General features: G+C 34.6%; 1 protein-coding gene across 6 annotated transcripts in view; it reads right to left on the reverse strand.

Annotated features, from left to right (window-relative positions):
- Lrba (LPS responsive beige-like anchor protein) overlaps window positions 1–18,700 on the reverse strand; it is a 662,281-nt gene that overhangs the window by 274,644 nt on the left and 368,937 nt on the right. For all 6 annotated transcript variants that reach the window (XR_010039211.1, XR_010039212.1, XM_003476894.5 and 3 more), the window contains exons 38-40: window positions 11,095–11,219; window positions 3,165–3,311; window positions 550–686 (exon numbers count right to left, since the gene is read on the reverse strand). Coding sequence is in view for 4 of the 6 variants with exons in the window: in XM_003476894.5 (XP_003476942.2) it covers window positions 550–686; window positions 3,165–3,311; window positions 11,095–11,219 (409 nt within the window). In the remaining 2 variants the exon portion in view is untranslated. The remainder of the gene's footprint in view (window positions 1–549; window positions 687–3,164; window positions 3,312–11,094; window positions 11,220–18,700) is intronic.

The raw sequence follows: 18,700 nt of genomic DNA on the forward strand, positions 1-18,700 counted from the left end.
ATACATTTAAAAGGGGAAATTACATTTCCATTTAAGAATAGGAAATTATTCAGTGCCTTGTAAAATCTACTACAGGTAATAGGAAACAGAGGTATCACACACACGCAAAACATGCCTGCATGCAGGACAGAGTAGTAAGTCATGGGAACAAAGCAAGGAGAATGATATATTGGTATTATATCCAGAAAACATAAAGGCTAAACAAAATAATTCTACTCTCAATCTCGCTGAATTTTGTAGCTTAATTCACCCTAGACCTTTCAAGGCAAAATATAGACAATGTTCTCTAAGGTCCCCCCCCCAACAAAGATCCAATACTGAATGCAATTAAATAGAAATTGCTTTTTAATCTAAGTGAACTTCAGTAATCTACCTAGATGGTAAAGGAATCACAAGCTATAACATGTAACTGCCTTTCATGTAAGCAGAGGTGATTCACCAAGAAATTTAAATAAAGCCGGTGAGACTTTAACCAGTGCCAATCCTACCTCACAGCAGCCCCATCATCCCATAATAAAAACAAATGAAGCCGCCTCCTCATTTTCTCACCTTGGGATCCATTTTCTTGAAGTTAGGATCCTCTTCATCTACCTCAAAATAGAGTTCAGAAGAGGTGACTGAAAGAGTGCCCTTCACTACAACAGAAGGGGCCACGAGCTGCGCTGGTGTGCTCAGGCTCACAGGACCTGCCAGGAGAAAGAGACAAGCCTTATGTCTTTGGAGACACATTTTCCAAAACATCATATTTGACCAGAAATTTCCTTCAGTTTTTAGATTCTCACTTCTGATTCCAAATTACCTGCTAATTCCTTCTACACTTCTATATTCTGCCCACCTCAAATCCCATTTTGAAAATGTAAAGTCAGGGTCCTCACACTAGAGGATTTATGATAGGCGGGTGATACTGGTAAACTAGGATGGGATTAGTTTACAAGGGTTGTGCAAGCAAGGCTTTGGTCTCCTTTCTGGGTTAAGAAGGTAGCTCTCCCTAAATAAGTGCATCCACATTCTGTTTAGCACACAAGTCTCAAGCTACCAAACAACATGGCATAATAACCAAGAGCCAGGCAGCCTCTATAGGCTTCTAAGGCCAGAGGTGAACTTCGACTCTGGCTGAGGCTTGAGTGTGAAACAATTCCTAGCTTATTTGTGAGGTGGGGAATTCTTTGATAAACATTCTCTGACAAAGATTTTGTGTTACTTTGACACAAAGCCTCTTCCATAATAATTTTATCCAATGAAAGGTTGGTAAAAATACCTCTTTTTTTCTAAGCTTTCCTCTCCACTGTTAAATATTGTTCAAGGCTTCCAAATCTAATATTAGTGTAGTTCAGGGACTCTGGGAGTAAACAGCTGGAGGGTAGGTTTCCAAGTGAATGAATTTTTATTGGAATAATCAAATCTCCACAGGGCTTATCAAAGAGACAAATCAGAGTGCTACTAGAAACAAAAGATTCACCACAAATAGAACAGCATAGAGTATACTAAAGATAAAAGTAAAAGCACTCAAAGCAGTAATTATACAATATACAAACACATACAGAAGGGATTTATGATTCAGTTAATCACTGTACAAATGTTACAGAAGAAGAAAAGAGCCAAAGAGAAGACTGGCACTTGTAGTTCTCAATTAATATAGTGCCTCAACAAGGTGCACCTATGCAGGTAATCAATGGGTGAGTAAGTGTTTCAAAATTCAGATGAATTGACATTTCCATCGACTGTTAGAAGGGCGATGGTCCTTAATCTCACATCAATCTTAATGTATGCCAGTAGGACAATAGAAAGGATGCTCTGCGGAGATCAGAGCGGGGTTTGCCCTCTATTCCCAATGTACAAATACATTGTGTTTGCAGATGGGCAGCAGATAGCTGCAGAACAGCCATGATTTCCCAAAGCTCATCCCTATAAATGGATGAAATAAGCAGCTATGTGTTCTTTTGCTGTCTCCTTTTGCCCTCTGTACATTAGCATGTAATCCTGAGAAGAAATAACATTTTTTCAATCACTCTCAGACATTCAATTATAGGGTAAGCAGACAGCTGCAGGAGTCAGGGCAGCCTAGGTCCTACAGAAGACCCCTGATAATTTCCACTTCATTTCTAACCCATATCACTTTATTAGTGTGGATTACTTCTTAATCCTATTGCCATTGTCAAGATTATATAATTAAACTCCCCTTTCACCTCTATTACTGTATGAATGTATTACTAGTAGCATGAACAGAGGCAAAATAAGGTAGAAATGGGTAAGTGGATGTTAAGGAAAAGACTTGAGAATAGCAATATCCACCTTACTTTCCACACCCACTCCAAATTCCTTAACTCTATATTCCAATGAATTTTATTTTATAGAGGTTTATGACCATCAGAGAAGACAACCCACTTCTACTTTTGCTTTTCATTATCAAGTTGCATGATAGCACAAGTTGCAGATGTCACCATAAAAAAGCTTTCTAATGCCTTTTCTCTTAAAATCATCAAAATGGAAGACTTTACTTTTCAGCTAAAGAAATCACAGCCCCTCAGACTCTCCTCTTTCAGGAACAGTCACAGGCATTAAAGGGGGAAAGAGGAGGGACATTTAATGACTGACTAAATTTTCAGGCTAAGCAAGAGAATTTTTCCCATAAGGAAAGTAAAGATGAAAATCTGCAGAGTGGGGATCAAAATTCCTACATCACGCAAAATATGTGAATCCTGAGAAAAGCCCTGGCATTCTTGCAATTGATTTTCTGAGTGAGTTAAACATATATGCAGCATGCTCACTTAGACTTGTATATCAAAGCAAATAGTGTATCTGCCTCCAACCTTTATTTATAAAATAACTGGCAGAATTTCACTTATGGCCTTCATTTTACAAAGATTTGCTCACTCCCATAGGATGGCTAAAGCAATTTTGTTATGGCTGCTCTGAAACTATTTTCTTTCATCATTGAAAATTATACATAAAAGAAAAAAGAAGGTAAGAAGACTGAACCAAATGAAATAAAGAAGCAGCAATAGAAAAAGGGGGGGGGGTTCTGTGAAGAACAAATACAATCTCTAATTAATATAATTGTGGAAGTAGACTTGGTAGTCATGGTGGTCACAGCTGAAAACATAAATAATTAGGTGCTCATTGTCCCAGTGCCACCTGAAATATCTGCACAACCACTGAATTACCAGCAAGATTCTCTAAATCTTTCTCATCCACGGATGATAGAGTGTCATCATCGCCTTCCAGGAGGATCTCGTTTTCTGAGTTCTGATTTCCTAAAGGCTGGCTCTTGATGGACTGTTTTCCTTTAGCAAGGATATCTTCATCTGCAGCTGCAACGAGAAGGGAACAAAGCTGTCAGTCAGCACTGGGAAGACTGCTCAGGCAGAGGGGCAGGGGCTGAGGTGAGGGCAGGCGGCCAGAGATGGTCATCTTCTATACAGTCACCCATAGTCGCAAAAGTGACTGGGATGGCACACATGGCGTTGTGACAAACCTGTTTCACGGAGCTAGTGTAACATTACCCCGAACAAGCGCCCTAATCCCATTAAACCTGACCCCTGCACTGCTCACTGAGCCACTTATTTACTTATAGTTAGGGCAGGAGAGGGTTGCAAAAGAACACTTTTGTTTTTGAAATTCGTTAGTAGAAAATATCAGAACCTGGTTTTGGAAACACTGATTTAGCACCACAGAATTCATGCTACTGAATATTATTACACTGACAGACATTTCAAAATGGATGGGGAGTGGCTTTGGAGGAGAATCCAGAAGTGAAAAGGCTCAGAGTTAAGAGACAGTCACAGCCAATGAGGACACAGGACCAGGCCCCAAGCACTATCTGACACTAATAAAGCTACTGCAGTCCCTCTCCTCTCCTCCCCCTTCCTTCCTTCTTTCCCAGTGTCCTCAGGCACATTTTCACACATGTCTCCTCCGCCCCTTTAGCCCCAATACAAATATCCCAGAGCAGGGCAATGTGGAAACTAAGTGGAAGCTCAGTGTTTCCAACTCTGCTTGTTTAAAGGAAAGGGCGAAGGTACTCCAGGGGCAAATGTAACAGAAGAAGCAGGAGGAAAGGCCTCTAGGAGAAGGGCCCCACACAGCCAGACTGTGCAGCCCATGGAGAGCAGCAGCTCTGACTCAGATCCAGCACTGGGTCCAGGACAGGAGGGGCAGCCAACAATGAAACAGAAGGGAGAGCAGAGGAGCCACTGGAAGCAGAACACAGGAACACTGGGAAGCTCTGCCTTCAAAACCCCATAGCCTGCCAGAGCAACTCCAGGGCTTTACGCAGCTTTCTCTTTAGGAAAAGTGGGCAAGCAGATACGGGTTATAATTTAGGAAAGCTCAAGTGTATATATTTCCTAACTGTATTTTTTGTTAATGGTGCCACATACGGGTAAGTTTAGCATCTTCACTACACAATCCACAGTCTGGTTGTCAGCTAGGGAGATCCAGGAGGGAAGCACCTGATCCACCAGGCTGCAGCTATTGATATGGAGATGAGATGGCGAGGCTTTTCACTCCACTGCAGCTTTTGCCCACGCACAAACCCAAACCCCAGAAGGGATAAAGCAGCAGGTCTGCAGTAACATGACGGAAATTTATCGCTATAATTTATCCTGCACATGGACTGGTTACCTAGTTAACCTGATGGACAAAGCTACTTAGCATCTAGTGTGATTATAGATGTTAAAGGTAAAAGTCTTTTACCTCATATTTATTGTGAATTTGCCATGAATATCATTTATATATAATACTGTGGCACTAAAAAAGAATATAGACACTTTTGGGTCTTTATATCTGGCTTCAAATATACCCTATAGGTAAATAAAATCTTATTTTCTTTCTTACCTATATATATAACACAGTTGTGCAAACATGAGACTCTCATTAAAATTAGGAAAATTTAATGTACCTAAATTAAAATGGTTTAAAAAATAAATATACCAAATAACCACTAATTTTTAGAAATACACCACTATATTTGACATAATTGTTTGTAATACTGTAAACATTATATGTATGTATCATTGCTCATACTTAAGTCATCTTCTGTAGAATGAGAAACACTGCATTAGCCCAAATATAACTTTTCCAATTTATAATCAACACTACTAAAGATAAACTGGCCATCAAGAAATGCAAAATGAAAGGCCCATTATCTAGATTTTTATATAGTAAATTATAATAAATTATCACTTGCCAGTTAGATTAGTGCAGGGTTGTTACACTAAATTCTCTTCACTCCCTTGACTTGTAGTTCTTTCTTCAAACATAAATACTAACAATAAGGCTAACGATTTATAGCACTTACTATGCCCAAGACTTCACATATTTAACTCATTTAATTCTCAGAAACCTCCTAATTTAATTCCTCATTTTCAGACAAACAAGTCCAGAGGAGTTATAAAAGTTGCCCAAAGTAACAAGACTCACAATCACTGGAAGCAGGAAACCTGCAAAAATAGGCAGTGTAGGGTCAGACACTGCATTCCCATCTAGCCCTGATATGGAAGCCAGGAAAACAAAAAGCACTGCAAATGGCAACATGTATGTAATTTACTAATTTTTTTAGTAATTCTTGTGTTTCTCTTAGTGCAATTTACAAGGTTAAATAAGAGTCATACTGAACAAAACTAAAAAATACTTGTTTCTACACTGAAACGTGAGGAATGAATGACAAGTGTCTAAGAAACACACGGAGTACCTTGCTCATATAGCACTCTATGTCCCACAACACAGACCCTAAAGTACGCCATGCTCACTTGAAAAGAAAAAGAAAAACACTTTGTCCTGCAAACATTTACAAAAACTGAGTCCTCAGTGGCAATATGCTATGACTTAAAATAGATCTATAAATAAATGCACATTCATTTAAACAGCCATTAAAATATAATGTGTTATCCTTTCCAAATGGACTTCAAAATTTTTAAATATGTTCTCATCACACCGACTCACAGTAAAATAAGTAACTTTTGAACTAAATAGTTTTGAAAACATTTTAAGTCCTCTAGATACATGTACACATACAAACATCCACTTTTATTTATTTACTTACTTATTTTTACAAACTCAGATTCTGGAATTACTCAACCTCAACAGAAAAAAACTCTTGCCATAGAAAATATGCAGCTTACTGATATTTAGAATGGTTTTCCTGTAATTAACTCCCCCTTGAGGATTTTAAGTTAGCAGCAGTAAAATTACCAACAGTACTCTAATACACACCACATGCGCTGTTGTTCAATTCTCACTGGTCTAATAGCTTTCTGCTAAAGAACTTTTTTCCCTCAAAATAGAATAAAATTTGTCCAAGCTTAAAATAAAAGATAATTACCATGTTTATATGTGCTGGAGAGAAGTATATTTTTAACTTTCACTTGCTTTATACTCAGTCAACCATTAAACAAATATCAACTATTTTAATATCTTCTGTGAAGGTATCTACACTAATGTAAAAATTTAATTGAATGAAGTTCAAACCTGATTTTGGTTCAGTTTTAAAGTTCAGCTCAGTTTCTGGTAATAAAACTGTTACTGAACATGATTGCTGTTCATGATTGTTTGTATTCTTATTAACAGACTGCCTATACTTTATGTGATCTTTTATTTTTGTTCCATAGTTAATAATTAGATGGCACTGTCATATAAGTTTGGAAAAATCTGTCCAAAATGTTGTTTTTAAAACAAGACTTTTGATTTACCAAAGCAAAGAGCAAGTAAGTGGTCTGACAAAGAGCTGGTCCTCAAAATGTAAAGTTCATGTTCTTTAGCATAAGCTCTGATTATCCATCCAAAACATAGAACATGAGCAAAATTAAAATAGATAAAAGAACACAGTAAACTGTCTCTTATGATACATAAATTCCCCTTCAAACATCCACTGAGCCAATTAACAAAAACCATAACTAGCTTGTATTACAGTAAAAGAAGTTTGCACATTAAGAATTAGACACTTTATCTGGGTGTGGTAAACACACCTGTAATCCCAGCATTCAGAGGCTGAGGAGGTGGATCACTGCAAACCTGAGACCAGGCTGGGCTACAGAGTGAGTCCAGGCCAGCCTAAACTACACACTAAGACCCTTACTCAAAAAAAAAAAGACACTTGTTTTTTTAATTATATTAACAAATATAAGACAGTTACATCAAATATGCATAAAATACACATAAGTATCCACATGGAGTGAAGTGAAGCACATACCATTAACTATGTCCTGAAGAAGGACATGGAAGAAGCATCTCACAAATGACTGATTAAATACTCTCTAAAGTTTATGGTATTTTCTTAGGGTTCCAACTCAAGAAAATGTATACGAATTAAAAAAAAAAAAAAGCCAAGTGCATGTTCCAATAAGCATTTAGTGCCTCAACAGTGCTAGATTCTACAGTATCTAGTATATGTTGACTCTATAAGGAAAGCAACAGTATTCGGCATTACTGAAATTATGAAACAGTAGCCTTATTTATGATCTATGCATGATTTGTCATCCCTAGAAACCTGTAGCATTCCATATGCTTGCAAGATACTTTTTAAACTATGCTAAATCCTCCCCATATATAGTTATTTCCATTAATAGGTGCTTTCTCTACAAAATAAAAATGCCTTGCATTTAACGTAATTCTATTGCTCCAATGTTTCAGTAGTATATGAATTAAAACCAACCTATCATTTAAAATATTTTTAATTTGGCTTTACTTGAATATAAATTTCCTATTACATTTAACAATGCATTTTAGAAGAGAGCAATGCACACTGATACAAAAATCTGCCAAGTCCTCTGTCAACCTGGGATTTAGTCCTTTACCTACCAAGAATTATGATAGACCCTGTTGTTACCTCATTCTCCTTATCTGTAAAGAAGAAAGTGAGACCAGACTCTAGGTCCCAGCTTCCGTCTAGATCCGAAATGCTCTCATCATAAATAATTGCCAAACTGGGGTTGTGCATTAGGACCACGTTAGAAACATGATGACTTTCTAATAAATTTTAAAACTATAACATGGAAAGGAATGCCCTCAAGAATCAAGTGTCCAACTCTAGTTGTTGCTGCTAATTTCCATAAAGAGTAATCATAAGAAGAAGTATTAATTTTAATTTAAAAATATATCTCAGTTTCTGCAAAGTTAAAGAAATCTCCCATTACAACATGACTTTTATAAATAACCACTTTGGAGGGTCTCTGTTTGAAAAATTACCTAAAGCTCTTTTCCCCAAGCAAGTTAATGTGAACTTGGGAAGGGCAATTAAATTGTCAGAATTAAAAAATTTGTTTTTAACTAGAAGGTAGCCAGAAGTAGAGTCATGGGGCTGGTATTGATCGCCCAAACAGAGAACATCACTCTTCAGGTATTTACTCTGCCACCTTTACACCAGAGGCCTTCCTTCAAATCAAATCAATCTATAAAAAAGATGGCTCTTACCACTAAAATACAGAACTAATCTCCAATGGCTCGTCTATTTAGATGTCTTCCTTTGATAATGGTAATACAGTTCATATGGTACTGAGATTCTGCATTTTTAAAATGTCTTGTCTTATTAAATAAATTATAAATAAAAGTGAGAAGTCATAAAACAATATAGAACTCAATATCATCTAGAAACCCCTATTTGAAATATTCAGCATTGAACCCTAAAATTTATCCATGTTAAAGTATGATTTCAATTGCTTTATAAAATCATATCAACTGTTTTGCTTTGCATATTTTATTCTTTGAGTTTACTTCGATAGCTTTCTTCACGTTAAAAATGTAAAGATGGAATTTTATAGTTATCACAAAATTAAAATTGAATGCAACTTAAGTTAATATTGAAAATCAATCTCTTTGCATACAGAATGTATTAGCATAAATTATGCTGACATCAAACAATACCACAGTATAATCTATGTGCTCAGCATCAGAACAATCTATTATATTATTTAAAATCATATATATATTCAAAATGAAATTAGGATTTTATCATTTTTCAGAAAGTTATATTAAATGAGTTCCTTATAAGAATACTGCAGTATCTTTTACACCTTTGGTTTGTTTCTTAAAATATATATTTATATTTATTACTTTTAATCCTTTCACATGTTTTAAATACTGATCATTATAAAATTCATGTATTACTAAACAAGATAGAATCACCCAATGTGCTTTTTCTTCTATCAACTTCAAAATACACAAAAAATACAGATAAATAACACTGAAAGGAATTAATCTTTTATTTATTCTGTAGGATAATTTGAGTGAAATATGCTAAACAAGTCAAAAAAGTTTTAAATAATAAAGTATTGTTTTTTAATTCAACATTATTGCAGATGCTTAGCATTAAAATAAAACATTTTGAAACATATACTTCAACAATAAAATTAAAATTAAGAAGCCTATAATACCTCAAAATGGTTAAATGTACTATTTTTGATGAGGATGTATATTAATAAATTCTGCATTATACCTGTACCGTAAATTTTAAATTTGGTTATAATGCTCTTTCTCCCAGCATAAAGTATTAACAGATTTCTACTTGTGATTTCAGGAGTCTTTCCTTTTCAGGTATAAAAGGAAAATTTTTTCTAAATGCATTTTTATTGCCATAGGCCTCTGAACTCAAACCTCACTGTGAAGTGACAGTTTAGAAGATAGAAAAATGGGTATTAAATTTCAGTTTTTAAGTGTATATGGTAATATCCAAGTGCCCTAGGGTAAAAATTGCAAATAAGTTGATGTATCATTAAACAAAGAACAAAAAGAAAAGAAAGAAAAACTATGTAATCCTCACATCTATAGCACCACATAAAAGTATATGAACCCTAAAAGCAAAGTGGCCTAATTAATTCCACATCATATTTCCCTCCACCACCTCCTGCAGTTGAAGAGGTAGGGTCCTGAGACTATTATTGCTTTTAGATAACTTTGTTATTGACTATTCTCTGTATGATCATTTATTTTAAAGGACTGATGTCACATTTGGTGGTATATCTGATGACATATTGTGGACATTTTCTTCAGAAATGACTCCTTAAGGCTGAGTGCAAGAGGTTAAACTGCCTGACTGAGGCCAAACCTAAGATTACAGATTTTTAATCTAAATTTGTAATAGCTTTACATGCACCAAAATATCACCAGAATTTATCAATTATATAATTTTTATGTCAGTTAAAAAAAGTTTAAAAACTTTAAATCCTTATTGACTCTAATTTAACATTTGTTTAATATACCAAGTATTACCATTTTACCATTGTTGCTCAAATTAAACTAGTACCCTAAAAAGGACAGGGAAAAAACTGTTTATCTTATGAAAAATAACTAATTTTATAAAACCAAAACAATTTGAAAATGTGGAAGGGCATTTCTTCCTCAATGTTTAAATATACTGGCATTCCAAATAATAAAATATTAAATGTAATGCTATGATCAAACACTGTATATTATTAATTCCAAAAGATCCTTTCAGTTTTTGCAATCTGCTTATCAGACTTCTACCTAAGATGAATCATAGTCATATGGGAAATGTTTTGTTAAGCTCTGATAACAAGATGATGCAGAATAGAAACATATGAAAATAATGTCTATTCTCTTTTTCCGGGAACCATCAATCACAATCACCTACAAATCAAGGTTCAGAAAGTATCCAGGCACTTGTACATTTATTACCATCTTCTCCACTTCATAATCTCATGCTAAAAATACCATGTTGAGGGGGAAAGCTGTGTACACACAAGAGAACCTAGAAACCTATTTGGTTTGTAAATGCTGTCTGTCTAATACTCAGGGATTTAAGGCAGACTTCAGGATTAATTTACTCATGGATTTAAAGCAGACTTCGGGATTAATTTACTCAAAGCTGAATGTGTTGCTTAAGAGGACAAATATATAAAAATAGTACTGGAATCTAACAAAAGGTCTATATTAAGGATGTTTTATATATAAAATATAATAAGTACTATTATACTATCATTTCATAGGACCCTATACTACTGAAAAAATTAACTTCCCTTTTTAGGGGTAACTAAATGTGGTATTGGACCATTTTACACTGCCTTGTAATAATGCAGTTACGCTGTTCACTGCCAAGTGCTGTACCTGCTGCTATTGGAAAGGAGTGGTTTATACACTGACCATGTTCCACGGCTGTTTTTAGTGTCGCTTCAGGATGTGTCGATCCTAGAGGGTTACGCACAAATCGTCGCCGGCGCCGCAAGTCATCTTCCCAGTAGTCAAGGCGCCAGAACTCGCGAGGACGACTACAATGAAACAGAGAAGCCACATATGTTAGCAATTATCAAACAGCGTGGTAGCACTGCATTTCTGCATAAAGCTCCCCTTGTTTGCTCTGCCTTTTCGCCCCTGCTCTCCTTCCTCTTAATTCTCCCTCCATATCACACTCCCCTTTCTGCAATCTTTAACTTAGGTATGTCCTTGAAAATAACAGTATCACCTTCTAGTCTAAGGAACTCCTTTTCCTTTTCTTGGAAGGTGAAATGAGCACTAAATACATCATTTTGAAATGAATTGCTGACAGTGTGATCAGTTTCCCCACACTCTGGTGGCATGTGCTCTGATTTCAGCCTCATTTCAGCCTCAGCAGGGCACCTTTCTCTGTGGCTGCATTTATAAACCAGAATAGGGAAAAGGCTATTATAAATATGGTATAGCATTACCTATATTAATCAAAGTCTGTCCCCCTTCATTTTTCTTCCTAATTTGTGCCTTTTTGCACAAGGTCAGTAAATCATACCATGAATTCTTGGTCCAGAAAGTGTTAACTTTAATGAATATCTCAGTTACATGGTTATGTATGTGATAATAAAATATTACTCTGTTTAGATGTGCAGGAATTTAATTAAAATAATCTCTTAAAATATTCATTACATTTAGCCCCTGAGGCTTAGAACAACACAAGAAAATGCATTTCTTTTCCATTTACTGTTTTTAAATAAACCATTCCTGTAGAGTGAAACAGCAATCTATTTTCAAGCAAATCAGATTAGATTTCTGTTTTATGAAGACTGTTTTTACATTTAATTAAAAACTACATGCTATATGATGTGCAATAATTGCTATACAGAAAGCATACTTTTGAAAATGTATTTTTTTAAAAATTCAAGTTCTCTGATATTTTCTCCAGTTACATAGAGATCTTTTATATGGCAACATATAAATGTCAAATTTCTCTCCTGTTAGCTAATCATGCTAGTATACTGGAAAATATAAGAAAAATACCAACATGAGGCTTTTGCAGCTCAAATACAAAATAATCTCAGGAGAAGATACTTATACACTGAAGATAAACAGAATTAAAACCTGCAAGTTTTAAAATAAAATCTATTCAAAATAATAACTTCAGAAGTGACTAATACATAACAATATCTTAGTATGTTTCATGAACCTGTAAAATTTTACCTGTAAGCTTCAACAAATCAGTAATCTTGATCCACTGATACTCTCAAAATACCTAAAGGAAAAGCTGGCTTGATTTTCATGTTTAAAAGACACTAGGCTTTAAAATTTCAAAATAGGTTTGCAAATCAGTATTTTATTCAATTAAACACATCTCTCGGGTTATAAAAGCACAGCAAGCAAACAGTGCACTATTCAAAGAAAAAAATTTAAAACAATAGGAATTCCTTGGTCTTTTCTAAGAGTGCTGAAGGAGCAATGAGTCCATCAAGTATTTCCTTTGTTGGTTTAGGTCATGCATGATGAGACGAGGACATTATGCAATCAAAACAGCATATAAAAATGTGTAAGAATTACAGTCCTCACAAAGGAAAAATAAAAAGCTTTTTACTTTGTAGTGTTCATTATAATGCTGTATATATCTTAACTAGAAAACAATACTAGGATATCATCTGCAAATAGATAGTAAATACACAAAATATAGACACAAGCCAAAAACAACAGTTGTTCGAGTTTGATCTCAGTTTGTAAGATAAAATTCTTCTTAGGTAGATGGAGAAAGGCAGTACACAGATGGCTCTGTGCATGGCTGTGATAGTCATGGAGCTTGGATAGGCACTTCATCATCCTGCCTACCTACATTTATCTGTTAAAATTATTATCAAATATCAGCCAGGATGCAGTCGTGAATCACTGGCTGCTCCTCGTCTTCAGGGGAATGATACAATGAGGGTCTATTCATCAGTGAGGCAATCGGCACAAGTAATTAGTTCCCTAGACTGAGATCTCCTACAAAGCCTGTTTCAGTCAGCACGACAAACATATGATGATGTAAAGCTAATGAAAGCTGCTAAAATTTGTTAACCTTTTGTGCCATCAATCCTTCTAATACTTTATGCTTCAGTATTATACAAAGGTGATAAATTATTAATTTGTCATTCATCCATACTTGTGCATTCAGTCAAATTAAATGATGTCATTTTTCTTGATAACAATTAAAATTATAAGAGATGTTAAGCTGCTATGATAAAATTATTACTAAATTAGGCAACAATAGAGTCTACCATAATACATGATAGTGGAATCAAATTCAATGGCAACTAAGGCACTGTACAGATTTTTATTGCACACTAGAAAACTTAGAAAATCATTTACAAATTATCAAACAATTCAAATATAGTATCTGTAAGCTCAATCATCAAATTAAGAAGACACAGAATTACGTTTATTCTGTAGTCTTTGACAGTTATAAGAAATGGTCCAAATGGTGAAATATTTGGCTGAAAAAACACCATCAATGTATTAAAAGCTAAGAATCTGACTACATACTAAAAGGTATTTAAATGTTCCACTTATGGGAAGTATACTGTCTGTGTATTTTCGGATATAAATATGTTACCAAAAAATTTAAAAACAGACAAAGGCATAGTTCAAGTAAAACAACGAACATTTAAGCCTCAAGATGATGGTACATATGTGCTCTTGAAGCTTAAAGATTATCACCCAAACACAATTAGGTTACAGAAATTAAAGATAATGTGCAGACAAAGCTAAGATAACTTCTTTAACATCACAGAACTAGAAAGGGTTATAAAAATCACCTAAAGATACCAAGAGTATCTTTACTTTTTCAATATCTTTATCTTTCAATACTTTTGGGGGGAGTCTCCATATAAAGCACTGTTCCAAGTGATGAAGAATACCAAGGCCTTGAAAATCTTCTAGTAAAACAGCTAGCTATTAGCCTCTTACAAAAAAGCAGAATTATTATCTAATGACTGATTGTGAGAGTAATACATGTTCTATAAGGAAAAGTCACACTCACTTTTTGGAAGACATTTATTACTTTAAGTTATTTACATATTAAGAAAGAGGTCTTTCTTCTCCCTAATTCTACTCCCTCTAACAACATACATACACTCTTAAGAGTCATCTCTGCCTACCCCAGAAGACTCTTCTAAGGAAAAGAAGGCAACAAAAACGGCAAACTGAGCACACTGAACACCCCTCTTCATAAAGGCCAAGAGGAGCTTATCTATGTCTATAGCAGCTGCCATGTAATGGCCAGAAAAATAAAAAGACACTACAAATATTCAGAAGCAGACTGCTGACAAAACACAAGCATGGTAGACAGAAATCACTTATCCTCAAAATTTAGAAATGTAAGGCTCAATCACTATACACCTATACTTTTTTTAAGGGGAAGGTTGAGACATGGTTTTGCTATGTAGTTCAAACTGGCCTTGGACCTGTGGCAATCCTGTTGACTCAACCTCCCAAGTGCTGGGATTATAAAAAAGGTACCACCATGCCCAGCTACACCTACACTTTCATATATTTGTGTCTATCCAAAAGAATCATATTAATACTTTATGACATCATTGTCGCAGACTTTATCTAAATCCATTTCCAGTAAGATCCCAATAGGACTCAAATTAACGCTACTGGTCTGGGTTGTATGAGATCTGGAAATTTTATATTTTCCTTCAGAAGACATAATATTTTCTCTATAAAGATGATATTCTTGTTTCTGTTTTTAGAATAAAATAGTTAAGTACTAAAAATGTGACAAAATGGGTATAAACATATTTTAAAAATTGTCAGGTGTGGCGGCACATGCCTGCACCTTGGAAGTTGAGGCAGAAAGACTGCTACAAGTTCAAGGTCAACCTGGGTTACTTAGTGAGTTCAGGACCAGCCTAAACTATGTACTGATACCATGTCTCAAAAAACAAAAACTAAATCAATAAAAGTAAATAAATAGTTGTGGCAGCACTGAAGTTAAATGTTCTAACTTTTCTTTCTAGGTTTCTTTTATTTTTGCTTTTCCATTTTTTGTCCTAATTTCAAATCCTAATGTTAGAATTACAGTGAGAATTAATAGACTTTTCTAAGTCATTTAATTATCTTATCTTTCTATTTATTAGAAGACCTTTGCATTTTTGTAATTTTATAAATACAGTATAAACAGCACCACAAGGTGGGCATGATGGCACATGCCTGTAATCTCAATTTCACTTCCTGGGAGGCTGAAGCAGGAAGATCACAAGTTCAAGGCCAGTCTGAAACCTAGCCAAACTCTGCCTCAAAACAATGAAAAATAAGAAAGAAAAAATCCCAAAACAATGCCATTTTAACAAGTGGAATAAATATTCTCTGTGCTATAAGAACACAACCAACACATTACAAAATGTTGAATGGAAGTAGTAGCAGAAGGTGGGCTGTTTAATGTCTTCCCAGGCCCCATGTGTTTAGTGATTTGATCAGCCAAACCATGAAGAATCTTCCAAATGAGAATCTGTGGAAAAGTCTGATGCATTAAAGCAGAATCAGTAACTAATATAAGATTCACATTTTTTCTCCAACAGTTTTATGGGATAACTATAAATAATCTGATTATTAATTCTTACATGTAAATCATAAGAGGTTTTGTTTTCTTCAGAAAAAGTATGGCGAGCTGATTAGACAATTAGCATAGTACACAGTGAATATTCTAACAGAATGGTAAAATATTTTCTAATAACAAATATTTACTTTGTACCAACTACTACTGATAGAAGAATTATTAAGATGTTATCCTTGATTTCATGAAGAAGACAGTATGAAAATTAGTAATAATTCAGAAAAAGTATGGTGGCAGAACAGAGAAGCATGGCACAGCTTTTAAGCTGCACAATTCCAGAGGTCACTGGTCACAGTGCAGCTGTGTAAAGGATGAGTCCTGAGTCAGATAAACAGAGCTCACAGTGCCTTGCGACATGCACAGCTACTTCTTCTTCTTCCTCATACAAAGCTCGACCTTTGTTTCTCTCCTAGAGTTCAATCTAAACTCAGAAACTGCACAGAAAATAGAAAAAGCCTCTCAGTAGTCAGGCTGCAGGCAGAAGTGGTCAGATCAAGAAGAAATATGACTGTCAAAAACAAGTCAAAATTCAATAAACAGATTCAAGAAAGTAACATTTATTGAAATAAAGCCATTAAAAGTGCACATTGCATTGCTAAGGTAGATCACTTTCTGGATATTGTTTTATTAAAGCAGGATATTTTCCAGAACAATGTTAATTAATGAATAGGTAACTAAATATCCCAATTATTCTAGAACCACAGTGAACTGATGTCTATTATCAAATGAGTCAGATACATATATCTGTCATCTCATTTGGTTTTATGTTAAGTTTACTGTAACTTGTATCTTTATCAATAAAAGAATGCTAGTTTTAAAAAAGAAAACCTGTCACAATGCAATCATATTAGAAAAATTTTCCATTTTCCATCTTACCCACTTTCCTGTGACAATACCTGATAAATTTTGATGACCTTTAACAGAAGTCAGTAATAAATTCTTCTACCTAAAGCAGAGTTCTAAATCCTGGAAAATTTTAACACATCGTATTTTGTTCTTAAATTTTTATATTATTAGTTTTTTAAAACTCTTTAATCTGGGAAGCATTTACTTTCTTTTTTTAGATTAAAAATTCATGGTAGACATTAGCTACAATTTAAATAAATGGTGACCCCTTAAAAGCAGTAAACATTTTCACAGCGCTGTCAGCTTGAAGATAAAAGTGCTTAAGTTCTAGAAGGGTTTCACTTTCTGTATAAATCTTAGTGAAATAATGTTCAGGTACTGCAGGGTATCATACAATATGGGAAAATGCTTTATATCACAAAACTGAAATCTACATTGCCTTCATGCAGATAGATAGCAAAAATATTAACTAAAATCTCTGCTTACCAAGTACCAGCCATAAGTCAAATGCAGGTGATCTATGCACTGTGCTGCCTTAATGAAAAGGACAAAGAAAAACTAGAACTAAAACAAAAAGCCTTGAATTGTGTGCATTCCAGCAGAGAAGACATTTTCTAAAGCAGAATTCTTCCTTACTGAGGCTTGACATGGAAATCCAATGTGATCTGAGACACTATAATAGTATCTGCTGTATTTATGTAAGATCATATTTTACGTAAAGAATTTCTACATGGAACTACTCAGTATATGCTTCTATTTACTTCATAAAGCAATCTAGCACCTCTCTTTAACTGATTATACTTAGGATACTTACTTCATAAAAATAATTTTGCAACCAAGTGAATTACTTAACTATTACGCAAGATTTCCCTGACTACTATTTCTATTTCCAAATTAACTTGTTTATCAAACAGTAAGTAAATTAAAAGTTTAATGAAAGTCAAAATCTAGTTAGTTATACTGTCAGTTATAACTCTAATAAAACATAACTAGAGAAAATTTAATGATGGACTTAGAAACAAAATTATTTAATCTAAAATATATTAAAACATATTTTGCTTTATGCTACTCTATGATAGACACTGTTCTTTTATGATATATTTTCATCAAGCTTCAATAACTTTGCCATGATTAAAAAAACTGTTATCATTTTAAAGATGAAGAAATTAAATTTTAGTCATTGGAATAAATAATAAGTGGCCATGAACTTTAGAATCCATGAGTTTTTCATTGCAATGGCATTTCTTCTACATCTTACTGGCTTACTAATATAACTATGACCAAAATACTAATTAATCCTGCCTCAAAGGATTGAGTATTTCATTAAAATTTCAATGTAAGTTGTGTATCAAATTCACTGACCAAGCATAGTAACTGTTACAAAGCAGGCACTTAATAAAGAATTGATTAAAGAATGAATAGACGACTTTTAATCAAAGATTTAAATGATAAACAGGAGTCTGCTGAATAAACAGTAAGGCATTACAAAATGAAGAAACAGCAGGGCTGAAGGTACGGAAACATAAAAAGACTCTGCCTTGGTTACTTTCTCTCATTGCTGAGATAAAATACCCAACACCCACAGTTGAGGAAGGAAAGGTTTACTTACCTCACAATTTGTGGAGGTTTCAGTTCATAATCAGCTGCGTCCAAGGCAAAGTGGCACATGGCAGACGGCCACAGTTCATGGTGGGAGAAGATAGCAAAAGAAACAAAAGCAAAAAGGGAGGAGCATGGAGATAAAAATCTTTCTGTCCCTTATATTGTACACAGGTTACATCCATAATCCCAGCATTGGACCATGAGTCATTCACAATCTCCAGAAGCCCACCTCACTGACTGCATTAGGCTTTGGGGGGATATCCAGACTCAAACTATAATAGACCCTTTACCTAAAGCAGTTCATTTAAGAAAACTATGGCTTGCACAAGGCAGCCTCAAAATGGAAAGAGCTATCATAGGAAACAGATTCAGTTTTCCAAAAGGCTTGTAAAGTTAACTAAAGTAGTTACCTTCAAATCTTACGAGTCAACACAGACAATGCCATACTTCTCCAACAAATGATTAATATGCTAT

This window comes from Cavia porcellus, unplaced genomic scaffold (assembly GCF_034190915.1).
Source record: "Cavia porcellus strain 051 isolate PalLab524CR breed Dunkin Hartley unplaced genomic scaffold, mCavPor4.1 scaffold_14, whole genome shotgun sequence".
Classification (NCBI taxonomy): Eukaryota; Metazoa; Chordata; class Mammalia; order Rodentia; family Caviidae; genus Cavia; species Cavia porcellus.